This window comes from Heloderma suspectum, chromosome 1, assembly GCF_057233095.1.
Source record: "Heloderma suspectum isolate Gila_16-S chromosome 1, 16-S_ref, whole genome shotgun sequence".
In the NCBI taxonomy this organism is placed as follows: Eukaryota; Metazoa; Chordata; class Lepidosauria; order Squamata; family Helodermatidae; genus Heloderma; species Heloderma suspectum.
Genome location: NC_139458.1, coordinates 86072773 through 86100455, shown reverse-complemented (window position 1 = coordinate 86100455; position 27683 = coordinate 86072773). Strand labels below are relative to the sequence as shown.

At 40.6% G+C, this 27683-nt stretch overlaps 1 protein-coding gene across 2 annotated transcripts in view; it reads left to right on the top strand.

Moving 5' to 3' along the window:
- EXT2 (exostosin glycosyltransferase 2) overlaps window positions 1–27683 on the top strand; it is a 137979-nt gene that overhangs the window by 56055 nt on the left and 54241 nt on the right. For both annotated transcript variants that reach the window (XM_084850909.1, XM_084850915.1), the window contains exon 8: window positions 17757–17888. In XM_084850909.1, the coding sequence (XP_084707035.1) occupies window positions 17757–17888 (132 nt within the window). The remainder of the gene's footprint in view (window positions 1–17756; window positions 17889–27683) is intronic.

The following is a 27683-nucleotide window of genomic DNA, read 5'->3' as shown; positions in this document are numbered from 1 at the left end:
CAAAAGGAGAAGGGGACGGCAGAGGATGAGATGGCTAGATAGCATCACCGATGCAATGAATATGAACTTGCGCACACTCCGGGAGAGAGTGGAGGACAGGAAGGCCTGGTGTGCTATGGTCCATGGGGTCACGAAGAGTCGGACACGACTTAAAGACTGAACAACAACACTTCCCTTTAGTTAAGGATGTATCCTAAGCTTTTTTACTCTTTGGGCAATTTAAACACTGAGTTGTTATAAGGAATTCAGTATTATGACTATGTTGTTTGGGTTTAAATCCCAGTCTGTCTGTTTTTATGAATAAAAAATAATCCGTTAGGTACTATCATAACTAACTGAAATTGGTTTTGTGTTCAAGGGTTTAGAAACACCCATGATCGTGCAAGCTTTGAGAGAGAGGGATGTATTCGGTCTTGGTTGTGTAAGAAGAGGCTCTGTCCCCCAAAGGGACTCCGTGAGTCTAGCCCAGGAAAGCATATGCAGTGAAACTGTTACTCTTTAAAGTGTTACAAGACTCTTGTTTTTGCTGCAACAGACTAACGTGGTTCCCCTTTGAGAGTTTATTGAAGTCCTTCTGACTTGAAGCCTAGGCTTACTAGGGCTCAGATCTAGTTCTATTTCAGTGCTAGGCATGTGCCCTGGAAGATGTGAAACAGTGTCTCCGACCAGCAAAAAGTGTATGTGCCACCACAGCCAGCACTCAAAATGCAAGGTAGGGCTTCCAGAACAAAGGATGTGATTTCTAGGCAGGCTGGATCCCTCCGACTTTGGTTTTTTATAAATTAAGCATAGGTTGCCAGAGAGAAACTGTCATGAGTGTTCTTGGATCTACTTTATGGAATGCTCTGAAGCTGAGGACCTTATGAAATATGAGGCATGAATTGCCGGTTTAGAATAAAGGACAACCCTTTACTATAAGGGATACTTATTTGAAGCAAGAGAAATCTGGGAACCTTTATGATTGGTATTGGGTTTGGTTTGTGTTTAGCATCCATACTCAAGGGAACAAAATCTTCCATTCGCTTGGTATTAGTACAGCAGTAATGAGAAATCTCAAGCAAGTTTGATGTTGTTGCAGTGGGCATTATTTATTTATTTATTTACAATGCTGGATACTGATTAAAAGTTTCTAGCCATGTCTTAAGCCAGCCAAGTCTAGAGGCAGCCGGGGCAGCTGACAACCAGGGGAGATGCTAGGGACATTGTACCAAATCACAGTGGGAAGCATCAGTGCGTAGCTCCAAAAGCTGGGAAAGATGTAAACAGATCCTCAATTTATCTGCCGAGTGGGTTCTCTAAACATGGTTTTATTGGACAGTGGCTCCTGCTTTACTAACCTCTAACCTCCGTGGTGCTTGGAGGTGCTACCCACTGACCAGCCTTGTCTTTGAACCTCTCTCGGTTCCTGCCACCTCAAAGGCTTGCCGTCAGATTCTTATGTTTTTCTTGGGACTTCACCTCTCAGTGGGATGCCTACAGTAAGGAAAACTGATCCACCCTTAGAACGTTGACATATTTGAAAGCAATACCCTCGAGACTTGAAACCTATTGCTTTCTGTTTCAGAAACTGTCTGTCACTTGTCAGAAAATGAAGCTGAACCTTTCCCCCCTTTTTTCAGTGGGCAATCATATTGTGTTAGGATATACCATACAGCTATGTGTAACACAATTTTTGTTCTCCCTGTTCTTAGCAAACTTCTCTTGTGCTTGCAGTAACTGTAGCAAATGTGAATATCTCTGTGGATTTGGGTTTGCAAGATGACAAGCAGAATTTTGGATTGGTAGAATGTTTAGTCAAAAGGATTGTAAATATTCCCCTGTAGCACACCTGTGGTTATCCTTGTTTATTGATCTCCTGCTCTGAAAGATCAGTATTGCCAACTTTGCTCTGTCTGTCTGTGTTTTGTTGCTCGGAACGCCATTGCTTTCAATGGTATTAAGTATGATTTTTACCTGAGAAGCTTGATGGTCTTTCTCTTCTTTTTTCTTTCTTCAAAGTAATGTCGCTATCTATAACCCAACCATGTATTTAAGCACTAGCCGGATAGCTCTAGGCAAGAAGAAATTGAATGCAGATGAGTGCATAGAATTCTAAGCAGGTGAGTGAATGTGCTGCAGGGGAGGACAGAGTGCTCCATCCCTCCTGTGCACCCAGCACAGAAATATAATAGGCTACCTCAGGAGGGATGGAGCTCATCTACCAGTGTCCAGTAAGCTAGTAAATAAGTTTTAAATACTAATAACATGTGTGGATATGTATAGCTCTAATCTGGAAGGTAACTCAAAGAAGCACTGCAGATGTTAAGAAAAAGGACATAATCATATGTATTCAAATGGGGGCTTGTGAGCAATTGCAGTGAACAGGAGGGATGAGGCAAAGGACAAGGGATACTCTTTCCTTTTCTTTCTCTTTGGGTGCCTCTTCCAGGCTCGTCTGAAAGCTGCCTCTATAGAGATGACAATCATAAGGAGCCAGCAGTTGCTCTTGTCTATTCCAATTGGCAGAAAGCTCCCTGGGTATGGTTGGTTTGCTTCAGTGGTGTCCGTAGATCAAGCAAACGCTCAGTGTTTCAAGGTCCAATCACCTGGCGGCTCCCTCCCAGAATGACGTAAATGCTTGCTGAATGTTGTAGATGTGTTTAGTGGCTTTGGTTGGTACAGGGGAGGTGGACATGTCAGCCACTATTTCACCTTCTAACATACATACACACACACATTTATTTATATATTTATTATTGCCTTTCTATTTTGCCTTTTTTCCTCTTGCAAGTAACCTAAGGTGGCTTACATGGGCCTCCTCCTCTCCATTTTATCCTCACAACAGCCCTGTGTGGTAGGTTAGGCTGAGAGTCATTGATTGGCCCAAAACTACCCAGTGACATTCATGGCTGAGTGGGGCCTAGAATCTTGATTTCCCAATTTCCAGTCCAACACTCTAACCACTACACCACACTTCTTGCTCCTCCACTGTTCCTGAACTTTTCAGGCATGCCAGCTTTGGCTGCTGGGACAATCCTGGCTGCTTGGGACAAGTGTGCATGGAGGAATCGTGAGGTTAGTCTCTCCTCCCACCCCCAATGAATATTTTTCAGGAAGGCTAACCCTCCCAGCATGCAGGCGCTGTCTGGATATAAGCACAATGACAGAAAAAACTTATATCAAAGTCTCACCTGAAAGAAAGGTGAACATATTTGGGAGTGGTGGGGGAGATGCCTTTGTTTTGCAAGTGAAATGTTTGCTTCCCATTTTATTTCTTAAACATGCAGATGCCTGTATTGTCCTTGCACACACCTTTACCAGCCTTAGAATTGAGCAAGAACACGAGCGCTTGCAAATGTGCAAAAGTCTGGAACTAGTAAGCATTTATCCCATTCCTGATTGTTGTTACGCATCTGAATAAATGGGCTACCTTTGAAAACTACTAAAACTTAGATGCAGAATAAAGATCAAGAAGTTTAATAGGTCAGAAATCTTACTGAGGTGGAGATAATAACACAACGTATTTTCCCTTTTTAACCTCACTACTGGGAGTCATATCTATGAAGTCAGTAGTTTACAGCAATAAAATGGAAAACCTATAGAAGGCAGCTCCCAGGTGACCAATATCTGGAGGGTCAACCAAGGATTTTGAACTGTGACCTTGGTGCTCCTTGTGAATTTGAAACTACAAAACAAATGTGGTAATAGCTTTCCTACATCCAATTTAATTTTCAGATCAGATCAATGCAAAACTCAGTAAAAGCCTGTAACATTTCTAATGTGTATGCTTATAAAATCTGGAGTATCTAAACTTGCCAAATGCTGGGAACAGTAGTTTTAACTAGACTTGGAGGTATAAGACCATAAAAACTGCCATGTGGGCTTAAACTTGATGGTCCATTGATCTCAACATTCCCCGACAGGGGCAAGCTAAGATATCAAGGGGGAGTTCACAAGCAGGGCAGAGTGGTGATAACAGTCTTCTTTTCTCTGTTCCCTGTATTAAATGCTTCTTAAAAAGCAATTTATGCAGCAAGCCACCACATCATCCTATAACCAGAAGGCCTATTCACTCATTACTTTTAAAATCTAAATATAAAAGTAAATCTCCACTCGATAGGAGTCTTGGGTTCTCATGTCCCCCTTCCGCTTGGCATTCAGAGAAAGTAACAAGTTAATTGAGTTGTACTGTGTTTATTTTGAACATGGTATCCCCTGACCACCCAATCTGTCGCTGCAAACACTGGAATTTTTATTTAGATGGCCAGGGAGATACTGTGTCCAGATAAACACAGTGTATTCCAGTTCTCTTGTTGCTCCTTCCTAGAGATGAGAGAAAGGGTGTGTGCTCCCAGGGTTAGAGATTTTCTTTGGAAAGTAACAAACAGTGGCCAAATATATTTTCTAAGTTATCTTTTCCTTGTATGAGAAATGTCTTCCCTCAGCTTGACTGTGGAACACCGCATACAGTTTGTTTGTTTGTTTGTTTGTTTATTTATTACATTTATATCCCGCCTTTTTTCCTCTTAAAGGAACCCAAGGTGGCATACATAATCCTCCTCTCCATTTTATCCTCCCAACAACAGCCCTGTGAGATAGGTTGGGCTGAGAGTCTGTGACTGGCCCAAAGTCACCCAGTGAGCTTCCATGGCCAAGCGGGGACTAGAACCCGGATCTTCCAACTCCCAGACCAACACTCTAGCCACTACACCACACTGGCTGTCTTAAGTATAAAACAATATGTTTTATACTTAAGGAGCTATTGTTCAGTACAGAATACATGCAGCTAGATTTGGTTATTAAGCATGCCCATGTGTATAAGTTGTGAATTTCAATTCAAAATATATGAGTTGGGGGTCTGATCCTTTCATAGATGCTGCCTACACATACTTAGGAAAAAAAAATGGGTCTCCTTGTTAACTGACACTTTATGTGTTTGCCACAACTCGTTGGGAACCCACCTAATTCAAAAGAGAGAACTTCAGTCTATAGCAGGCTTTGCCCAGTTCCTTCCCATGGGCAGAAAATACCCTATGAAGTAGCTATGTGTGTTTGTTTCGCAAGAGAATAAAAAATTATATTTGCTTTCTCTTTGCACTTAGGATCCTATAGTAAGGGTTGACAACTTGGTACCCTCCAGAGGTTTTTCAATAGAGGTCCCATAATCTATAACCATGCTGGCTGTGGTTTATGGGATATGTAATCCAAAACATCTAGAGGGCATCAGGTTGCCTACCGCTGTTCTATGTGTTCACAAATTTCCCTCAAATGTGTGTTGTGCTTCTCAGCTGTCTTGCTACCCAACCTGGTGCCCTCCAGATGTGTTGGGCTACAAATTCCATCATCTCCATCCAGTGTGGCCATTGTCCATGCTGGCTGGGAGGAGGGGAATCGTAATCCAACACATTTGGAGGGCACCCGGTTTGGGGAGGCTGCCACAGACAGTAGTGCAGATAGTGAAGTTTAGCAAAGCAGGGCTGTTTATAAGCTGACTGGGGCCCAAAGAGCCTTGTAGGCACATTCTTCACATGAACTCATTTTTTTAGTAGTCTTTTAAGAGAAACAGGAAGTTGTACAGGGCACTAAGTCTGTAACTCTTCGGGAACCCACCTAATTCAAAAGAGAGAACTTCAGTCTATAGCAGGCTTTGCCCATGTATTTTCTGAGAACTTTTCTTCAACGGAGAGTTCATATTTTCTTCTATAAGGATAAAGTGAAAGATGAATTTCTCAGGCAGCATTGAATTTTCATGGGTTTAACTTCTTGCAATGACAGCTGACACTTTCTTTGAAACAACCATGTTCCCTTATAAAAAAAAAAATGACCTTTTGCTGCCACATGGATCTGTCCCACTCCTTAGACAAATCACATGCAAAGAGAGGGAGAGGGATTATGCTGTGTGTTTGGCTTAGTTTTAAAGTGACATTTGCAGACATTTCCTCCCTGTCACGTGCCTCCCTCTTAAAAGATGGGCCCAGTTTTTGTTGTATTTGAGAACTCTTTCATGAATAGTGGGGGCACCTATCTTTGATATGCCCTAGTGCAAAATTAGTGCGAAGCTTCAGATTTCAGAAACTTGACAAAAAGTTATTTAACTTTTTTGGAATTCAGCTTGGTGTCAAGTGACCTGGTACATGTCTTCGCAAAGTCTGTATCGACATAGCTGAGGTGAAAGGGTTAATGTTCCAAAACTAATTAAGCAATGCTTATTAAAATGCAGAATCTTCTCCAAATTGTAAAAAAAATAGTTGGGTTGCAAGACTTTGAATATTTATTTAATTGTGACATATGATTAAACCAGTGTTTTTTGGATAATATAATGTGAAACAATAATTTGAAGCCACGTTGGCACATTGAGCAATTTGAAATAAACAATATGGCTGCCAAACTAACCTGAGGATCCTTTACTCTCAAAAAACCTGGAACTTCTTAGTATTTCTAGGATTACACATTCCAAAAATGAGGCTCCTGCTCGTAGTGAGCTTTGTAGAAAGTTATATAGATGCCTATCTTTAATTACACATCTGATATATTAACTGAAATTGAGTGTTGTAGTAAATTTAAGTCCTGTTGAAGTGGATTATTTCCTACATCCTACTTAAACACACACAAAGCCATCTGAAATCAGTAGCACCTTTGCCCATGCCCCAAAATGCCTGCAGCTGATTCCACTTTGCCAAAATAGCATTTCATTCATCTCCCAAAAGTGTGGGTGCAGAAAGGGCACCTGCTGTGTTTATCAGCTGATTGGATTGGGTGGGGACCTGAGCAGGCTGACTGAAGAGGCTTCCTAGTGGTGGTTGCTGCTGCTGGGTGCTGAAGCCACCAAATCCCAAACCAGTTCCCAAACCTGTCCCGAAGCCAGTACCAAATCCGAAACTTTGTTCTGGGTACCAAGTAGCCCAGTGGTACCTGTGTTGGTAGGAGCTGAGAAGCTAAACGTAGATCCGCCTGTGGTGGTTGTCATTCCAAACCCTCCAAAGGCCCCTGCAGGGTTTGGGGCGTCTGCAGCACCAGCAGCTGCCCTGGTGCAAGTTTGCACTTAGCATTTATAGGTTATCAGCCTTAGACTTAAATTGTTTTTAACACTGGGCAGAGGATATGTTGATAATAAGTGAAAACCCATGAAAAGTCATGCCCAAAAGTTGAAATAGGGAGTTGGTTTGCAAGGACTAAGACTTGAATGAAGGACAAAGACCAATATAATATTTGGAAGAATTGCAGTAGCGTTCAATCAAGCACCTCAGTCTAACTGACCTGATGGTAGTAAAAGATGTATGGGTTTTCTATAAACCTTTTCCAAAAGGAAAGCCATTAAAGTAACTTCTGCCACCATGAAAATGGTAGCTCTTCAAGACCTCATAAACTGTGTGAAGTGTGGCACTCTGGGAACACTTGACTCTTGCAGTGAGGCAAAATCTTCAACACCACGGCGCCTGACTGTTAGGTTAGGCAATTAATTTTTATGGCTTTCTTCCAAGTCCTTCTACCTTTCTCTTGGCAGGCTTTTCTCTTTTCCAATTAGAACTTTGGCCTAGGTGATTGATGAAAGCCAAAGGTGATTCCATTAGTGTTTCATTAAGCAATCCTTTTTGTGTTTCTTTCCTGGTATTGATGTCTTCATACTAGATTGTACATTTGCCATTGGCATAGCATAATGGAGCATCTCTAGTGACATTAACACCAAGTCTTACACATACCATAGGAATAGACTGTGGTGTAACCTGATGCTGTCCAGGCTTGTGAAGAAATGCTGGGTAGTCAAATGTGTAGTTCTAAAGAAAATACATTTTTGCCTAAATAAATGTTACTTTCATTATGTCGGTTTCTGCAAATGTTATTTTCAGTGAGCAGATTTCCCTCTCTGGTGGCAATAGATGTTTCTAACCAACTAGAATAGCTTACCAAGCCCCACTGTTATCATACATGTCAGCTTCTCATGTGAGAATATTGTAGTGCTAAAGCAAAGCATATTGTCTGGTGTGAGTTGTGTGTTGCTACTTTGTTTTAGGGAGTGTGAGAATTCCAACATTACCAGCATTTATGAGCGACATGTGGAACAGACATTCCCTTTTCCAAACTGACGAAGTGCATGCATGTGGAATAATTTGAACCTGCTCTTCTAAATAAGGGAATGTTAGTACAGCTAAGATTGTAAGAAGTGAATGTTAACAACAGCTTTTTGTGTAAACTTGAAGTAAGAAGGAGGCGGTAATTGGGGGTGGGGTGGTCTACAAATTGCAAATCCGATCATATGAACCTCATTCAAATGAAATTAAAAGCTTTTCTAGGCCTTATAGAGGCACAAATGCATTTAAATATATTGACTTGGATGCAGTCCTGTGACAGTGGAAACGCACTTCTGCTCGTCCCTAAATTCTGAAGATCTCACATCTGTAGCCCCCCATGTCCTATTCCATGGCATTCCATAGGGTCCCAGGACCCTCCGAAGTGGCTTTATGGGGACACAGGGGGCTGTAGTAGGGAGGAGAAGTCAGGAAGGCCCCATTGTATGAGCAAAATCATGCTTGCATGTCTGTGGATTCAACCAATGAAGAATGCATTTTAAAACATCAAAAACAATGGCAGATGACAAAGAAGATGGCAGATGGCAAAGAAGGTGAAATTAACTGTTTCAAATAAGATGCAATTAACTAGATATACAGTTTGAGAGGGCTGAACATAAGTTTTAAACAGAAAACTACTGTAAAATGCATCATTCATTGACGTAAGGAATACAGACTATATTATTAGGCAAATTAACGTTGCCCCTCCTACATATTCCATGTCTCTATTATGGCCTTCAGTCTTGATCGTGTTTACTTATTTAACCTTTTTGTCCCACCCTTATCTTTTATAATAATTCCCAACCATTAAAAAAAATGATAATAAAATAATCAACATATTCACTCCAAATGCAGTGCAACACTACAACATTAGCAGTTGTTTTAACAGACCAGCAGTGCAATCCTGTGCATATCTGTTATTTTATTTAATTTCTTATTAAATATATAAACTGCCCTTCATCCACAGGATCCTAGGCTGGTGTACACAGCATTAAAACTAACAAATCCAATATAGACAAATTAACAAATTTGTTATTAAAACTAACAAATCCATACAGTTTCACATTAAAAAGCAAATTAAACAACAATAACAGTTCTTCAACCAGAAAACCAAACAAAAAACACAACTGTCAATTCAGTTTAAAAATAATTTACAGTTAAAATTTTAAAGCATTAAAATTAAAATGCCTGGTCACCTACTCAGACGTAAGCTCCATTAAGTTCAATGGTAGCTAACTCCCAGGTACATGTGTATAGGATTGCAGTCTAAAAATATATTGAAATAAAGAGATTTTTGCCTAGTCTATAAAATATCAGAGAGGTTGAGCTATGACAGGGCTCAGAAGGTACTTGATGGGTGGCATTAAGTCCAAGGAGCAAGGCCCAGGGCTTCTAAGAGTTGTAGTCCACTAACTTCTGGAGGGTCACAGGTTCCCTCCTCTAAGAAAAGCAAGTAAGGTCTAGAATTCCAGGCTTTCTGGTGGATACAGTTCTACCTCTTGAAGGCCTGAAACAGATGAGAAGGGATTTCAGTGAGGAGGCAGGGGTGGGAAATAAGACAGAGTCCAATCTGGAGTTATAAACTGCCTCCCTGCAGACACATCTTGGATTCCTCATGCAAAGCCTGCATGGATTTCCCAGGAGGGTTGCTAAATAGCCCCTTAATTAATGGGGTTGACTGTGGCTGGTTGACAAGTAATAAGTGGGGCTAAGGTGTTATAACAAACAGGTGCAGAGAAGCCCAGCCCAGGGCTTCAGTACCTGACACCTGATTCAGTAGGAAAGGAACTACACCTGAATGACTCCATGCCACATTCCAGTCAGTGTCATCTCTCTGATGGAGGGGACTGTGAGCAAAAAGCCACTCCCACATATCTAAAGGAGCAAGTTGGGTGGTGAGAGAGCATTTCTCTCCATGCATTATGCTACACCAAGGCAATTAAGAGTTTTCTAGGTGACTGAAATTCAGCACTGAAATGGGCCTAGAACCTAATAGGTAGTGCAGTTGTGTCGGACTGCAGCGTATATATTGTTCCTCTCACTCTGTCTCAATCAAAACAGTTTGCTGCATTTTGCAACAGCTGAAGTTTCTGAATATTGCTAAAGAGCAGCCTCACACATAGCTCTTCACTTCCTGCCTATTCTGAAGATTATATGGTTGCCTCATATAGGCTCCTTAGAGGAAAGGAAATGTTTTGGAAATGGAATCTGAACCCAATTTTACATGAGCTGTCTTCTACTCATGCAACAGGAGTTTCCCTTTCCATCCTCTCCCTGCAGCCCCCTGCATGTGCCCCAAATATGCTCTTGAGTCCCCCTACCTGTAAGAACAGATTTTGGGGGCCAAGTTATGAGAGAAATCTGTGTCAGCAAGGAAAGGCATTTGGTCCTTCTTATACACTACCTCATACTATGGCTGCTTTCAGCAACCACCCAATTTCTGCGGGTACTTTTGAATGATTATAACTTTAAGAAGCTAGATTTCTGCTGCCCAGAGGCAACTGCTGTGAAATGTATCAGTCAGTGCCCAAATCTGGCAAGTGTCAGCATTTACAAATTTAGTGAATATCCAAAAACTCAGCAAGAGAGACTGGTGAATGTTGAGAATTTCCTGAATTTGATTGTTGTCATTTATTGGTGTATGTCCAAAAAGTATTTTTAGACAGATTTACAAAAATAATCTGCAATTGTCAGCAATCAAATGTGAAGGTCAACAATTAACAAATTCTGGTCATTCACACTTATATATACAATGTACTCTGGGCATTGCATTCTTCTGCATCACTAACGAGCTTTCTCTTTCTCATCACATGAGCTAGATAAAATTATGTTCATAACCTGTATTTTCTTTTAGTCTAGGGTTTTTTAATTACATGCACTGCAGAAAAGAAAAATCAAAGCTTCCTTTGATAAAATAGGGAAGGCGCATCTCTTCTTAAGTGGAAGAATTTCCAGCTGTGCTCAGTAATGTTCTGTGTTGGATGGTACTGGATGACTTGACTAGTCACGGTAATCAGTTTATTTTCTGGAAAAGCAAACAAGGTGGGAAGGAAGCATTGAGCCCTGAAAACATCTGTTTGGAGATTTGCAATACCCTTGGAAGGTTTTGGATTCAGCCTTTAAAGAGACACAACTCAGAAAAAATGATTGCCAGTATATAAAAGCCTTCTGTAGTTCTTTTCTTAGATTAATAATTACACAAACATTTAAGCTATAAAAGATAGCTCCATTCCTTGCTTCCCACTTCCCCATCATTCATGGTGTGAAAATACAATTCTTTCTGAAGCTGCTCTTAGAAGTTGAAAAGATGAATGCAAAAGGAAACTGTAAGAGATAAATCCCTGCTATAGGACCTAAGAGAAAATTTTTATATATACCGCTATTAGGTCATGTCTAGTATAACAGAAACCTGTTTGCACAGTACAAAATTAGAGGGCATGTGAAGGGGTCAGACTGTGTGTGATGATTTAACCAAAGCCCTTTCAGCTACTGCAGAGCTAGATATTAGCTGCACATATATGTAATATATGGAAGCAAGTGGAAGTTATGGCATGTTATTGTCAGGGTTCCCCTTATGACCTGGACCACCTGAGCAACTTCTTAAGAATCTCTTTCCTCCTTAAGAGTTCCACCTTCCTTCTTTTACCTTCCCCTTTCCAGTAACGTGGGGTGATGACACTCTAGACACAGGGTTTCACCACAACAGTTTACTGGTAAATTAAAGCAAGCAAATCACAAGTAAAGGTATTTGCACAATAGAGCTGAGTAATACAAATGGCCTTAAAAGAAAATCAAAGTTACAAAATGCCAGTCCTTTTACCCTAGCTGTATTTGGTCTTCTCCAGGCTGCTTTGTCCTGCTCCCTCTTCAGGCTCAGGTCTCCCCAACTCTGCTCACACTGCTCTGGTCTTTCTGACTCTCTCTTTTTATACCCTCTTCCCTCAAAACAGAAAGTACTGTTTCAAACCTGAAGAAATGAAACTTAACCAGGGAAATGAAACTACTCCTCTCAGGGATGCCCCCTCCCAACAAAAACTCCAGGCCTCTAGGCCTGACCCTCTGCTTTCCCTCTGTAGGCCTCAATCCTTCATAATTGGACATCAGCACCCTCATAAAGGTGTGACAGTTTTCCATCTGTTATTGAAGCTCTCCAAGCTCCTTGTAGATATAGGTGGAGCTTGGAGCACTCCAATGACAGACATCAAAAGCTTCTTGAGATACTTCTGATTGGAAAGGAAATGGAGTGCATAAATGTTCTATGGGATTGCTGCTAGATCCCGACCCATCACTCTCTTTCTCTCTGTTCAGCAGTAAGCAGTCCCCAGAGATCACATATGCACAAGAGGAAGATGAAACTGTGCAAGGCAGAGGTTGCCAATCTGCTGTTCGGCAGTGGAAGTGGGGATCAGTGGCATGTCTTCAGGTTCTGTTCCTAAAGTGCTAGCTAACTCCCTCGTTTGAAGTCATACAGAAAGATGACTGATTCTTCTGTATATGAAGGAATATTTACTAACTGTAGAAATGTACAGAATGAATTAAGTCTTATCTCTGTGTTCCCAAACTTGTTTACATTGTTTACTGGGACTAGGCAGGGCACCTGTTCACCTATTTCTGGTTCAGCCCTTGATAGTTCATTTTTATAGTTGTACATGATCTAGTTTATTTAACTGTCCTTGACATGCAGGTGTTGCTAATGTATTAACAGTTTTCCCATTAATGTCCTACACAAGCTAAGCTGGGGATGATGTTTACTGAGATGTACATATTAACTGAGTTTGAGCTTCTGATGAAATTAACTTACTATAAACCTGTCCATGGGAATTACGTCTGGTTCTCAAACCACTTCTTCAGAATTTTCTTCATCTACTGGAGATTGCAACCGACAAATTTCAAAGGAGGATGGACTCGTCCCACTTTTGCAAGCATAGAAGGCCACTATATGCTTAACAGACGTGGGTGAATCTCTGTCCTTTTCAAAGGTCCAGTTCCTTGCTTTTGGCTCTCTGTGGCATTACAGCTTTTCATAATACAGGTATAACTTCCTCTGTTGAAGGACAGTTTGAATTGTACTAAACAGTAAAACAGTATCCAACAGCAGAGGGCAACTGCTTAATTTTATGTCATCCAGAAATGTCTAACTCCAAGGGCATAGCATTCTCCAGTTGTGTTTCACTCAATTATTTGAGTGATTGTTTCAGCATGATTATATTTGTAGTTCTAGTCTTTCTTCACAGTCAGAAAGTCAACCTGATAAGCATGGCCAGCTGTGTATGTTATGTTATTGCCTTTTTGTAATACTGGCTCTGCAAGTATTATGCCCAGCCAATGCACTAGGAAAAAAAAATAAGCTTTGCTTGCGAACTGCCCTACAGACATACTCCTCTTGGCTGATACTGGGCCTTAGGGAGGTCTTTACATTTTAAGGCCTTCTGGACACTTAAATGTGTTGGAGATCTCTGCAGAAACAATTAAGCTTAAAAATAACTTCTGTAAGGGCAGATCACTTGAGGTATGATTATTGGCAAGCATGTTTCCTTTGGGGTTGTAGAGCTTTCAGACTTGATTTGGTTCCAAGTCCTTACAAATTCTGTTCATTGCAGTTCTGTATTAGAAGCAGGCAACACATTACTATTTCTTTAAAAAACCCTCCAATGTTTATCCTGAATGACAAGAGGCAGTGGATGAAAATGTAATGATAACAAAGGAATGTGTCATCAACTTAACATGTTCATGCTTTGGATTCTGTAGTAGAATTGGGGTGCCCACATTTTATTGCACCTGTTGCCAAGTTACAAATTAGTTTAGGAACTTCATTCAACATGTACAGCACACTTACAATTTTGTATTGTTTCTTGAGGGCTAGAATAGGAATTACTTGTTCTACAGCCTTCTTCCTATTGGGAAACAGCAAGCTATCCTGCTATCGTGCACAGGCTTATTGCCTCTCCTGACCTTTACAGTGCAATCCTGTACATGTCTATCAGAAGTAAACCCCACAGAATTCAATTTAGTGCACTTGGCTCCATGGTGTGCACCCTCTAAAGGACAGGAAGTCACATGACCAGGAGGCAAGGAGGATAACCAGAGAGAGAGGGCCTTTTCAGTCATGGTGCACCATCTACCAGATACCCTCCTCAAGGAGGCTTGTCTGATACCAACATTGCTGTCTTCTACGCACCAGGCAAAACTCTTTTTATTCTCCCAGGCTTTTAAATTTTAAATTTTTAAAATCTTCTTGATTGTCTGTTTTTATTTCTGCTGGCTTGTTTTATCATATAGTTTTATTGTTGTTTTAGTTGTATAAACTGCCTTGGAACAAATTCCTGTGAAGGGCATTATATACATATTTTAAATAATGATATATAAGTACTTTAAATGAACAACTAACATATACATATTTTAAATAAACAAAAAATAAATAATAGAAGTCCAAACCTAGCTTACAGCAAAATTCCTATAGTTCGGTAGGTTGTATGTGGAGGGAATGTCTGCTGAGAGTACCCATGAGGATTTAACGATTCTGTGTGCATAGAACATCACTGTCAAGTGCTGAGTTGTCCCAGCATGTTGGTAATCAAACAAAGAAGACGCTCTCTAGGTAGATAGGCCTTATTATGCGAATCAATCAGTCCCATAGCAGTTCAGGTTACAGACCTTGTCATCCTATGGCAACTTAGCACTCTTTAATGAGCTTCCACCATGCATTAAAAACATGGTTGTTCAGGCAGTTCTTTTGGGGTGGGTTAGGGTATTTTTAGAAATATGATGTTTTAATGTAAATTTTATTGTTTTAAAATTGTTTGTATTGATGTACATCGTCCAGAGTGGCCAGGTGACCGGCCAGATGGGTGATTAAGAAATTTAATAAGTAAGTAAGTAAGTAAATAAATAACCCTGCTTAAGCTGGCACAATATACATAGACTACCTAAAGATCCCTTTGAGGGATGTGCTATGGTTAGGGTAGCAGTTGCTGCAAATCTGGCATCAGCCTGCAGTACAGAACCTGAAAGCCTTTCCCAGTCCTTCCCTCAGGGAGGATCTTCCCCTAGACACCTCTTGTGATGGGCCAGCCTGGTAGAATGCCTTACTTCCTGAAGCTGTGCCTCCCTCTTGACCCAACGTCTGATCCTTGCATCTGTCATGCCCACCCCCCACCACCCCCATGAGCTGCTGTGTTCTCAGAGAGAGGCTATGGTCAGGCTTTGATCCAGCTGATTAGCCTGCACCTGGACAGACTCTTCCCTGTCTCCATCTCCTTGAAGCTCAGGTCCCTCCCCCAGATGAGGAACTTCACACTGTTCCTCATCTGACTCTGAATCTGTTCCCGCTGGTTCAGCTGAGTTGCTGCACCCAATCCTGACAGTCATTCTGTTGGATCAGTGAAGGCTAAGCCACCTAAGTGTCAGGAGCAGAGAGACATTTTTTGCTTTCACTACAACAGTGTCCCCGGTGGCATCATTTTACTTCTGCCATAGGAGTAAATGGCAACCATCCACTTATAGAGGGAAAAGTAAAGGGCTGTGGTCAGGGACACTGGTTGGGGAGCATCGTCTGCTTCTGTGCCTTTAAGTCCAGTATCTAGGACAGGAGTAGGTAACCTGCAGCTCTAGAATCTGGTTACAGTCCTTTGTCTAATTTCAAAAGCCCTCTCCAAATAATAAGTTCAGACTCCTGGCGTGAGTAATCTGTCTGTTCCTCTGCAGCCTGCTGGGCATGGAGGAGGAGGAGAGAGAAGAGGGTGTTAGAGACAGAGAAAAAGAAGTGACAGAAAGAGAGAAAAGGGGGTTGTTCTGCCCTCCTGTGGTTTTGACCCCACCCACCATTGGTTTGTGGCCCACAACATTGGCTTATGTCCCTGGGGGTTTGTGGCCCTTGACAGAAAATTTGCCACCCCAGCAAATTTCTACAGTGGCAAGAAAAAGTTTGTGAACCTCTTAGGTTTGTCACATATTTCCAATCTAAAATGTTATTAGATCTTAATCTAACCCCATAATCCAAAAAAAGAACAATAGATAGCCTGATTAAACAAATGACACACCAACGTGATGCTTTTTCAACATTTATTTATCCACAACTGATTCAGCATTCAATATCCATGTGTGAAAAAGTATGTGAACCTTTAGATTCAGTACCTGGTGGCACCCCCTTGAGCAGCAATGACTTCAAGTAAGCATTTCCTGTAACTGTTGTTCAGTCTCTCACATTGGGTTTGAGGAATTTTGGCCCATTCCTCCTTACAGAACTGCTTCAGCTCAGTGCCATTTGAGGGCTTCCTTGCATGAACAGCTTGCTTCACGTTCTGCCACAACATTTCGATGGGGTTTAGGTTTGGGCTTTGGCTTGGCCATTCTAAAACACGGAATTTCTTCTTTCGCAGCCATTCTTTTGATCTGCTTGTATGTTTAGGATCATTGTCTTGTTGTATGACCCACTTTCAGTTCAGCTTCAGCTCACGGACAAATTGCCTGACATTCTTCTCTAGAATCTTCTGATACACTGCAGAATTCATGGTTGTGTCCATGCCGGCAAGCCACCCAGGTCCTGAGGCAGCAAAGCAGGCCCAAACCATCATATTCCCACCACCATGCTTGACAGTTGGGATGAGGTTCTTCTGTTCGAACCCAGTGTTTGTTTTTCGCCAAACATAATGTTTCTTATTGAGGCTCAAAACATCTACCTTTGACTTGTCTGTCCAGAGAACATTGTTCCAGAAGCCTTGGGGACCATCTACATGCTCTTTAGTGAATTTCAGACAGGCAGCAATGTTCTTTTTAGAGAGCAGTGGCTTTCTCCTGGCTATCCGCTCATGAATGCCATTCTTGTTCTGTCTTTTTCTGATTGTTCAGTCATGAACACTCATTAGCCACGGCAAGAGCGGCCTGCAGATCCTTGGATGTTACTCTGGGGTTCTTTTTGAGTTCCTGGATGAAGTGCTGGTTTGTTCTTGGATTGATTTTGGTAGGACAACTGCTCCTGGGTAGAGTGACTCTCCATTTGTAGACTACCTGTCTGACAGTGGATTGATGGAGCCCCAAATCCTTAGTCATGATTTTGTAACCCGTTCTAGACCGGTGAGCAGCAATAACTGCTTTTCTGAGGTCCTCAGTGATGTCTTTTGATCGTGCGTGACATGTTTCCACACAACTGTATGGTGAAGACCAAACTCACAAAGTTTCTGATCCTTTCATATTGTGGGGTCTCCCAAACTCACCCCTGAAGATCTACGAAATTACTTAAACACCTGATTCTAATTATTCCCTTTAATTGAGCTGACGCAACCAGGGGTTCACTTACTTTTGCACATACCCTGATTCTTAAGTGCTCATTGTTTGCCTAATTTATACATCATTTTATTTCACAAGACACAGCATTGGTTAATATAAACCCTATTGGATATTTAGAAAAGGACTGGTTTTGATTCACGAAGGCCATTCTGGTAAAACTTTGGAATTTCTGTAACTATCATTAGGGTTCACAAACTTTTTCTAGCCACTGTAGGACAAACATTAGATTTAGTGCCCTTCTGAACTGTTTTCCAGATTGTAGCTTGCTTAAAACCCCACTCTGGCTTTGGTTTCTTAATGACAGTGGCATGTGGTTGAACCTTGGAAATGTAGTTAGATTATATATATGACAACCATATACAGATGTTTGATATTTGCTGTCTGGCATAAATATGGTGTGAAAACACTTTTCATTGTTCTTTACAGGCAAGGTGGTTCTGGGAGGCTTATTTTCAATCAATGAAGGCTATTGCTTTGGCAACTCTCAAGATTATCAATGACAGGATCTACCCATATGCTGCCACATCATATGAAGAATGGAATGATCCTCCAGCAATTGTAAGTGGAGTTATATTTCTATTAAGTGGGCAGAGTAATCCTATCACTTCTCAGACAGTATCTGAGGATCCATAGGTTGGTGCAGATTCCCACCCTCAAGGCCTTAAATATAGCTATGACCTCAGGAGTGGGAAGGATAGTGCAGATTCTTCTGCAGCCAGCCCTCATAAAAAGCACCACAGTGGCTTCTCTTCTGAGGATGCAATAGTGTCCTTGGAAGTAATCAGAGAGGGAGAAAATGGGGTGGAACGTGGGTAGGGAGGGAGGAGAGGCCTGGATCCACTCTATCCAAGAGTCTCCGCTATCCCTACCCACTGGAAGGTAAGTCAGCTAGACAGGCTGAGAGGCTGAAAATCATTAAAACAGAGCAGAAAGGGCATAAAAACTTCTGTCCTTCTACCACCCTGGCTGGCTCTTGCAAGCAGGGCTTTGGTTAGAGATTGGAGCCCGCTCTCCCTTAGGATTGCACTCTTAATATGCTGGGCTCTTTAAAAACAAAGTCTCCTAACATTACCTGCTGTTTTATATTTTATTGTTTAACATGAACAACTGATTTTACTTAGCTTGATACAAAATATAGCCTGCTTCCCTGAGAGGAAATATTAGTGTATTATTATTGTTACACTATTTAGGCATCTATGTTTTTCTCTTAAAATTGAGGAGGGGTGTTATTGTACACAGGATGAATAAAAGATTGGACACTTTGGGGCAAACTCAATTTGTCTAACAATGCAAATGTACCACAAGTTATTACCATGTGTGGGAAATCCATTTTGTCCATACAGGTGTTAAGATAAGTGCACTGTACTTCTCTGAGAAAACTGAGCCACTTTTTAGCAGTAGGACTTCCAAGAGTAGAGGTCAGGAAAGGTTTTTGACTTTAAACATCCTAGATCAGTAAATGTTGGGCTTAGAATGACACATGAGTGATTAAGTAAATATGAATGGTCATACATCTTCAGTTAAGAGGTTAGAACTTGTAAAAAGCTTGATTAGCCTGTCTCTTTGTGAACTGGTATTTAGACTCTGAGCCAGCATTTCAAGGCCTTTTCTTTTTCTTTTCACCAAAGTGGGTCTTCCCAACTCTCCACCTGAAACCCCTTCTGTAGCTATTTGTTTTTGGATCTTGCTTTGGATAGTCTGCACTTGGTTGGAACTGATTTCCTATCTCTTGCAAGCAGATCATTAAACGATGAAATATAAACACCTTTCATCCTACAGAATTCTTTTGTAGGAGATTGCTAGGTTTGTGTTTGGAAGCAAATTGGTAGGACTGATGCTGAAGGTGATGAATTTCTAAATAGCATAGTTCCTGAAATCAAAGTGGATGATGTAGGCATTTGACATTGCAAAGAAACATAAAGTAGCCAATGGTAATTGTCCAACCTAGAATTTGTCTAAAGCAGGGGTGGCCAACTTGTGCCCTCCAGACATTTTGGGTTTACAATCCCATCAGTCCTAGCCAGAATTGCCAATAGCGAGGGGTGAGGGGAGTTGTAGGCCCAGACTTTTGGAGGGCCACAAGTTGCCCACCCCTGTTCTAAAGCAATGGAAATAATATCCCATATTCTCATTTCCCTTTGCCTAATAACCAATGAAACAACTAAAAATGTATGTCTAAGTTTTTGAAATATGAATATGAATCTACTTCTTGCTCGCAGAAGAGATCAAAGACATAATACTTACTGTCTAGGCTATTTCAGAATGATCCAGCAATACTGAATTAAATGGGCCCGTGGTAGATAGTCATCCATTTGTGGCTGATATCAGAATGATTGTAATAGTGCGAGGCAGAAGCACTGATCTCCCAACTCCTCACTTCCTGCTACGAATTTCCTTCAACCATTCCTGTATTGTTCAATGCATTTTAGGGCAACTGTAGTTAGTGGTTTTGGCAGGTGTCTCTACATTCTCCAAATGAAGTGATAAAATATAATTGGGTCAGTCATTTGTCTAGTTGGTTAAAAACTCAGAACATTTTAAGTGACTCTAAAATTTGTACCCATATTTCTTGCATCTATTAATTGAACACAAGAACAATGTTGGGAATTTGATTGAAAATGTTGGGAATTTGATTGAAAATGGCTCTATCCTGCTTCATCTATGGTATTAACGTTTTTTTAATTTCATTTCTTAATTTCTATACTGCCCAATAGCCAAAGCTCTCTGGGCGGTTTACAAAGATTCAAAGCCTTAAAAATACATTATACATAGTATAAAAACTGTTTACATACAAACATATAAACAGACCACACAAACACCCATACATACACAAACACACACATCTGTCTGTCGATCTATTTATCTCTAAACAATTTTAAACAATCAGCAGTAAGAAAAATCAAAGACCCGATTAAAACCTTATCATGTGCTGCCAAATGCCTGAGAGTGGAGGAAGGTCTTAACCTGATGCTGAAAAGATAGCAATGTTGGCTCCAGGTGGGCCTTGCTGAAATAATTTCATAATTGGGGGGCCACCATGGAGCAGGCCCTTTCCCTTTTTTCCACCTTCCAAGCCTCCCTTGGAGGAAGCACCCAGAGGAAGGTCTTAGTTGATTAGGGTAGTCAACAGCTATGTTCATGCTGGGGGAGGTTCTCCACTAGGTATGGCAGTCCCGAGAAACTGAGAAATCCCAAACTATAAGGTGTTCTCAACATAATAGCACCTTCTCCTAGTTACATTTGAATTCTGATAGTAGATCTTTAAAACCATTGCTGCAAAGCTGTCCATAATTATTGTTTATCTTTTAAAAGATTTGCCTTGGAATCTCCTTGTTTTGAATTAGCTTATTATTATGGTTTGGTAGAGGATCTTGAATCTTTCAGGATTTGGGCACACCATGGGATGAGTATTATCACAGGTTAGTAAATCAAGACTTTTTAAAAAGATGCCCTGCCTAGCAGTCAGAGTGCCTCAGATGATCTCTGCTTCTGGGAAAGACTGCAATGCCATCTGAAGCACAAACCCTCATTTGTGTGTTTGACTCAAACATATGATACTACTAAGTAGTGTTTCTGTTCCACACTGGCAGAGAAGTTCTAAAGACAAAGAGAAATTTTAATTCAATTGCATTGAGAATAATATATAAATACCCCGGATAACAAGAAAGTTAACACCCCTACATTTTGTTTCAGGTTAAATATGATATAGTGGGTAATGAAACAATACGTTGTTACTGCTCTCTTGTAAATGAAGGATTGTTTTAACAATGTATTAGTTTATTTCCACAACACATGCAGAGTCAAGGGAGTACTCATTTTTTGTCCGTTTATTTCAAGCTTAGGGAGTTTTCCTAAGTCTGCTGTTAAACACTGGTCTACAAAATGCCTGGCTCTGTTTTGTCATGGCTGTTTTGGAGTTTGGAGTATGAATATCATAAATTGTAGTTTACCACTACAATTTTAATAATCACTGGGAGAATCACTATATGGAGAGCAATAAATGTACTTTCTCAGTAGGCCTCCATTTTCTCTGTGAATGATTGCCAGAGAGCAACCTTGCTGTGAGACAGGAAAAGGAACCCCTACTAAATGAAATAACAGATTAATAGTTCAAAGAATGGTTCATGAGTAATACAATACCTACTACTGGAGCTAAGAAGGTCTGCTTCTGTCAGCCACCTTGATAATACACTAAACCCCATATGTAAATTGCTGTGATTCCCTCACGAGGAGAGCAGGTTGTTAGTTAATTCATGAATAAATAATAAAAAGGAGCTGGTTTTTGATTGGGCCTTGCTTCCCATCTCTCCCTTAGCCGTCTTCTAGCATCACTCGTTCCACCTGGCTGCTATACCCTTCTGTGGCTTGTATTCTTCTACCTCATATCAAATACACTGTCCCTAATATGCTGTGTCTCCAAGACTGCAGAGTTTGTCTTAGTCTTATAAAGTTTATTTTAGTAGTTGTTTTTGTAAATGCTGCTGTTTGTCTCGCAGGACTGAGCTTGAGAAGGTTTTTTTGCTTTAAAGCCATGAGTTTTATTAGTGTTCAGTGAGTTTGGATACCATGGTGATGGATATCCATACAGTATTATTAGATCAGCCTGTTGTGACTGAGAAAAGCATATGACATAAAAACTAAAGGAACTTAATTGGTGGTATGACATCCTTAACCTACAAACATATTGTTTGGGAAAGATTTTGCAAGCATCAATGTTAGCTTTTCCAAGATGTTTCCAGGTAAAATGTTATGACATACATTATGCAAGAAGTATGACAAGGTCACGGCAATGGTGTCTTAAGGCCACACACTGTATAGCCTTGATAGAAGAAAAGATTTTTGGCATGGATGTGGCATAGAATTTTGCATCTAAAGAAAATCGTAATGAACAATAATTGGGTTCCAGATCACTTGGCACTTCAGCGTATCAGTTAAAAAATTAAAACTAGCCCCCCCAAAAGCGTTAAGTTTGTAGCAAGCATAATACATAGATTAGATTAATTCAAACACCATTTATTGCTTTGATTACATACAGAATGACTGGAGAACACTGCTTCTATTCTCCAGTAATTCTGATTGTAACCAAAGTTGTAAAAGATGTATGCATGAATCTATGTTTAACCATTTTAAACTGCGATCTTATACGTACTTACCTGGAAATAAGCCAATAGAACTCAATGGGACTTCTAAGTAGACATGTATAAGGTTGTGCTGTCAATTGATCTTTTAAAAAGTTTACATATCAGTGCATAGATTGAAGTTGTATCTCAATAATTTTAGAATTATGGATAAATAGCATGTGGTGAACCAGCCATCTGTAGGATTTGGGGTGAGGTGGGGGATCAAGTGGTGAATTGTAGATATGCATATTAGTGAGTAAGGCTGATGCTGAAGAAACTGAGTGAGTTAAAACCCTTCAGCTTTTGCCCTTTGACCAGTTGTGGATGGGAAGCATGATGAAATGTTTTCTCAAAGCATTCAGTGGAAATGCATCATGCATAATAGAGCAAAACAGACTAAATCAAAGAACATCTCGTCAGGTAATACGTAATAGAAACCACATTGAGGTTACAACTGATATTTAAACAACTCCACAAAAAAATCCCTTTCTTTAGAAACCAGGAGTAAGTATAATTTCAATAGCAAAGGCTACTGGAAAGAACATTTTAATCAGTACATTTTTCAATGCTTCCTATTCCTCAGCGTTCCATTCTTGGCTTTTTTTAATGACAGTAGACCGTTCTGGTTCAAATTGAATATGGTTTTACTAAGCAATAAAATACGATGTTCGCTGAAAAAGAATGGGTCAGGGGGGAAGGAGAGTACTGTTCTTGTTCATGAGAATAGCAGGCCTATTTTTATGGTTACCATTTCATAATCCAGCAATGAGAGAGTAATTTTCAAGCTCACAATTTGCAAACCAGGTTATAGACCAGAGAGTAGGCTACTCCTGATGCATAACAGCATGTCGTCAAATGCAAGCATGAGAACTGTGTCACTTCTTTCCTGGACACCCAGTGTTGTTGTTGTTGTTGTTGTTGTTGTTAGCCAACTTTCTATTGTAAGTAATAAGTTTGTTACAGTGTGGATTTCTTTTTCATGTAGCTCTCTTTTTGATGCCCTACTTCCTTTTGTTTTCCTTTTAAATATTCCACTCCCCAGATAGAAATGCTATTTTATTTATTTTTTTGTCCTTCTCCTTAGAGAGTGCTTACCAAATGAAGCCTTCAAAATTCACAGACTACCAGTGGTGGGGATCTGTATGGAAACTTGGCCATAAACACTGGCTATAACTGAGTGAGCCATAAAGTGCAAGTCCAAATCCTCCCTCTATATTTCTAGCTGGCTTTTTGCCCCACCTTCCCCATTTTTAACCCCTTTTCCTTTGGAGTCTAAAGCTTGGACCTTCTTTCCTAGTCTCTCTGACTCTTCTTCCTCAGTCCTTGCTGATGCCTTCCAAGCTTTCCATCCCTTCCCTCGCTGCTTCTTTCATACTTCTTATAGCTCCACTGCCTCCGAATGCCCCTTATCACAGGTCCCTGTGTTCTTCCCCACTTTATTTCTAGTCACATAAGGTTACGATTTGCTAATGTGTGATAAAGGAAAGATTGGCCTGCCGACAGCTGCTGTCACATATAGCACTCTAGCCTGCCTACTTGACAGTCTTTCTGTCTGTTTCTTCATTGTATTCCCGGGAGGAAGGAGTAGTGATGGTACTGGGTTCTTCCAGACATGAAAGTTGCAGTTTCTTCAAATACAAGTTCTCTGAGCTTTTTCACAGTCCTGCTTTGCACATAACACTAACCCAACAGTTATTTAACACATGGTTTGTTTCCCTACCCAGGGTTTGTCTGGCAGACAATTGAACAAACAGTGGTTTATTTTCTCAATCCCAGTGTTGTTTGCTTCACTCCTCTTTCGACTGCTACTTCCTTGTATCCCAAATACCTTTGCAGTGCTGTAGTACTGGCATGTAGAGAGAATGGGTTTTTTTACTGGTCTTGTCTGCTGCCTTTGTAGCCTGGTGAAACAACCCATGAACAACCCACGGTTCTGTGTTTTCATGTAATGACAACCCAGAGTTTAAACAACCCAGAGTTCACAGCCCAACAACAAACCATGGGTTCTCTTTCTAGGTTGTTTGTTGTTAACAACCCGTGGTTTGTTAGCACATCCATGGTCACACATCACAACAACCCAGAATCAACAAACACATATTATGGTTTAGTGGAGCAGAAGGCAGGCAGACATGTGCCATGGTTACAGAGATACATGAAATGCTTTGATAAATGGATTATCTTAAAATACGGCCACCTTCTCTTTTTTGTACTCTTGCTTGCTGTCTGCAAGTTTATTCCACTTGAGATCTCGGTGGTGTTCTTAATTTTGGGTGTCATGCTGTTAGCGTGTTATTGTTATTACAATTAATTATTTTAATTTTGGGTTGTTACTATTTGTATTTTTAGTTGCTTCAACTGTTGGTGCTGAGCTATTTGTTTTGGAGATAATTACAAAAAATGAGCTTATTTATAAAGTAATTATTGGGAAATTTGCCACATTATATTCTTACTCAGTTCTTACAAGATTAGTTTTTCTCTGATAGGTTTTTCTCTTTCCCTCTTAGGTTATGTCTGTTCCTAAGTATCTCTGGGGAAGGGAATTCCACAAGTTCCTTTGGTACCTTTCTCATTCCTTGATTGACTCTTAAAATAGAAGGCTGCAGGCAGTTAAAGCAGAAAAAAAATTAGTCTGAAGCAAAGGAAATAAATTCTCCACTAGCAAATGGAAACTTTTAAAAAAAGTCGTTTGCTAATGGCAATGTGACACAAATGAGTTGCTTCTTGTGGAGATGGTCTTAAAAAAAAAAATCACCAAAGTTAGGCCAATTTCCCAGCCTCCCACTTGGGTTCTGGATTCTAGTGCTTTGGCTTCTGTTGCTGTCTGCGGAAAGGAGACCGCTGTCAAAGAGCCAGGAATGCCAGACGAAGCAATGTGAGATCATTGTTGCCAAGTTGATGCTTGCAACTTGATATGGCTTGTGCATAAAACTGATTCACAATAAATAGCCTATCAGTCTTGGGTTAATTACTATGGCTCCTGTAATGAATATTAGCTGGTTGAGGGTGCAGAAAGGGGGTGTAGGGTATGATTGTCTTAGCCATAGCTGAACGTCAGCACTTTGTCAAAGAAAGTGATGGATGATTACATCATCAATACCAGTTGCTTTGGTGGGGAGGCGCAAATGAGCATTCATTTGGGTCTCGGATAGGTGAAGGACTGGATGTGCCTGAAACGAATACTTGCTGTTGCATTCTCCGTTGTTAGGAAGAACCTTCCTTATGTCACCATCAATTTCATGCCCTGCTTCCATAACAGGGATTTAATTAGGCTTCTGTTGAGTTAATTACCTACATTGTTTGCCTTTCTCTAACAGAAGTCTGAAAGACACAAGTAAATCATGGAGGTTTGAATTTGCCCAATTTCCTGCCGAAAGTGAGGTCAAGAGGTCCCAGACTGTAGACACACTGTTCAGGCAGGCAGCAGGGGGCTGGCTCTTAATGGTGCTTCAGCAATGCCTAAATGCCCTTTTGAAATGTTACTCTCAAATGGAGGGGACTCAATTGTTTTGGGTTTGCTGTTGGATGGCAGGGCAGCAGAACATATTCATTCACCTAGTTCAGTCATTCTTTGCCAGTACCATAAAAAATAACATACCTACTTAATATAAAAGAGGCTTCTTCTATTCTCCCCCCCTCCTCTTTTTGAGCACATCTCAATCATAGAGTAGTGTACGTTCAATGAAATGGCACAGCTGTCTAGACCTTAAATCTCATTATCCGGACCAGACATTATTCAGAAAGGTGTTAGAAATGTAAGGAAAACGTGTTAAATATACTATCCGAATTTCTGTCACAGTTGTAATATCAAGGTGAAATGCTGTCTTTACAATATTGTTCACTTCAGAAACAAATTTATTGGGATCAGTAGTAATGAGGCTGGGACATTTGCTACATTTTCAGTAGCTGCAAAGCTTTGCTGCTGGAATTATGGAAGCACAATCTGTAATGAGCTACAGGAACCTTCTGTTGCTTCATTTCCATTTGTCATTTGTCTGTCCTGTCCATCGTTTGTGCTGTGTTCATGGAACATACATTCATTGACCAGCTGAAGAACGAGAACCAAATCAAAGCCGTTTATTTCTGAATAGGACCCCCTTTTCATCAATTTTAGTAGCAAATTTACCAGCCAGTAGGCACTCCAGCTTGCCATTGCTAGTGGCAAGCTTGAAAGAGACAGTGTTGCTTGTAATGTTTTTTCAGATGCCTCAAGGAATGTTTTGGAAAACTTCACATCTTTCTAAAGAAAGATACTAATTTTCCTAAAACAACATACCAGCTTTTTTACTAGCTTGATAGTATGCCAGTTGCACCCTTTTCTGGAGAAGCTTTTGAGAAGACTGTGGTTCTCTTGTTTCTTATTGCTGTTGAGCTTCATGATCAGATTCTGCTGTGCTGTTTGCTTGCTTGTTTTTGCTGCATGCATCAGCTTAGGTTTGCTGTCATTTTCTCAAATTTTATTGATACTCTCATTTTTTATTAATATTTGAGTCTTTGATGCTTTTAATTTTGCAGAAGAAAAGTATAGAATCATAGGGCTGGTTCACACAAGCAGACAAGCCACCTTGACTTAAATAAGTCATGGTAGCTTGTTTAAATTGGCGGTGCAATCCATGCACCATTAGCCTAATTACTCATCTGAGCGTGGTTTATTTTGTTGTCCGAACCCGGCTTGCTTAAGGGGGAAACAACCCTTAAACATTCCAACAACAGCCCATGGATTATTTCAGGGTTGTCTCCCCCTAAAACAAGCCAACCATGCCCAGGCAGGTAATCCGGTTAATGATGCCCGGCATGCGCTGGCAGACACCACCGATTTAAACAAGCCACCATGACCTTTTTTGATCATGCAAACTGGATCACTGAGTTGGACGGGACCTCAAGGTCATCTAGTCTCACCCCTGCTGATGCAGGAAATCCACCACTGCAGGTTGCCATCCAACCTCTGCTTTAAAACCTCTAATGAAGGAGGATCCACCACTTTCCATCGCAATCTGTTCCACTGTCGAACAACTTAATACTTTCAGGAAGCTCTTCCTAATAGTTAATCTAAATCCTTTTTCTTAAAATTTGAACCTGTGGTTCAAGTGCTACCCCCTGCAGCAACAGAGAACAAATTTGCGCTATCATATATGTGGCAGCCCTTCAGATATTTGAAGATAGCTATCATATCATCTCTTCTCCAGCTAAACATACCTATCTCCTTCAGCCTTTCCCCATTTGACTTGATCTCTAG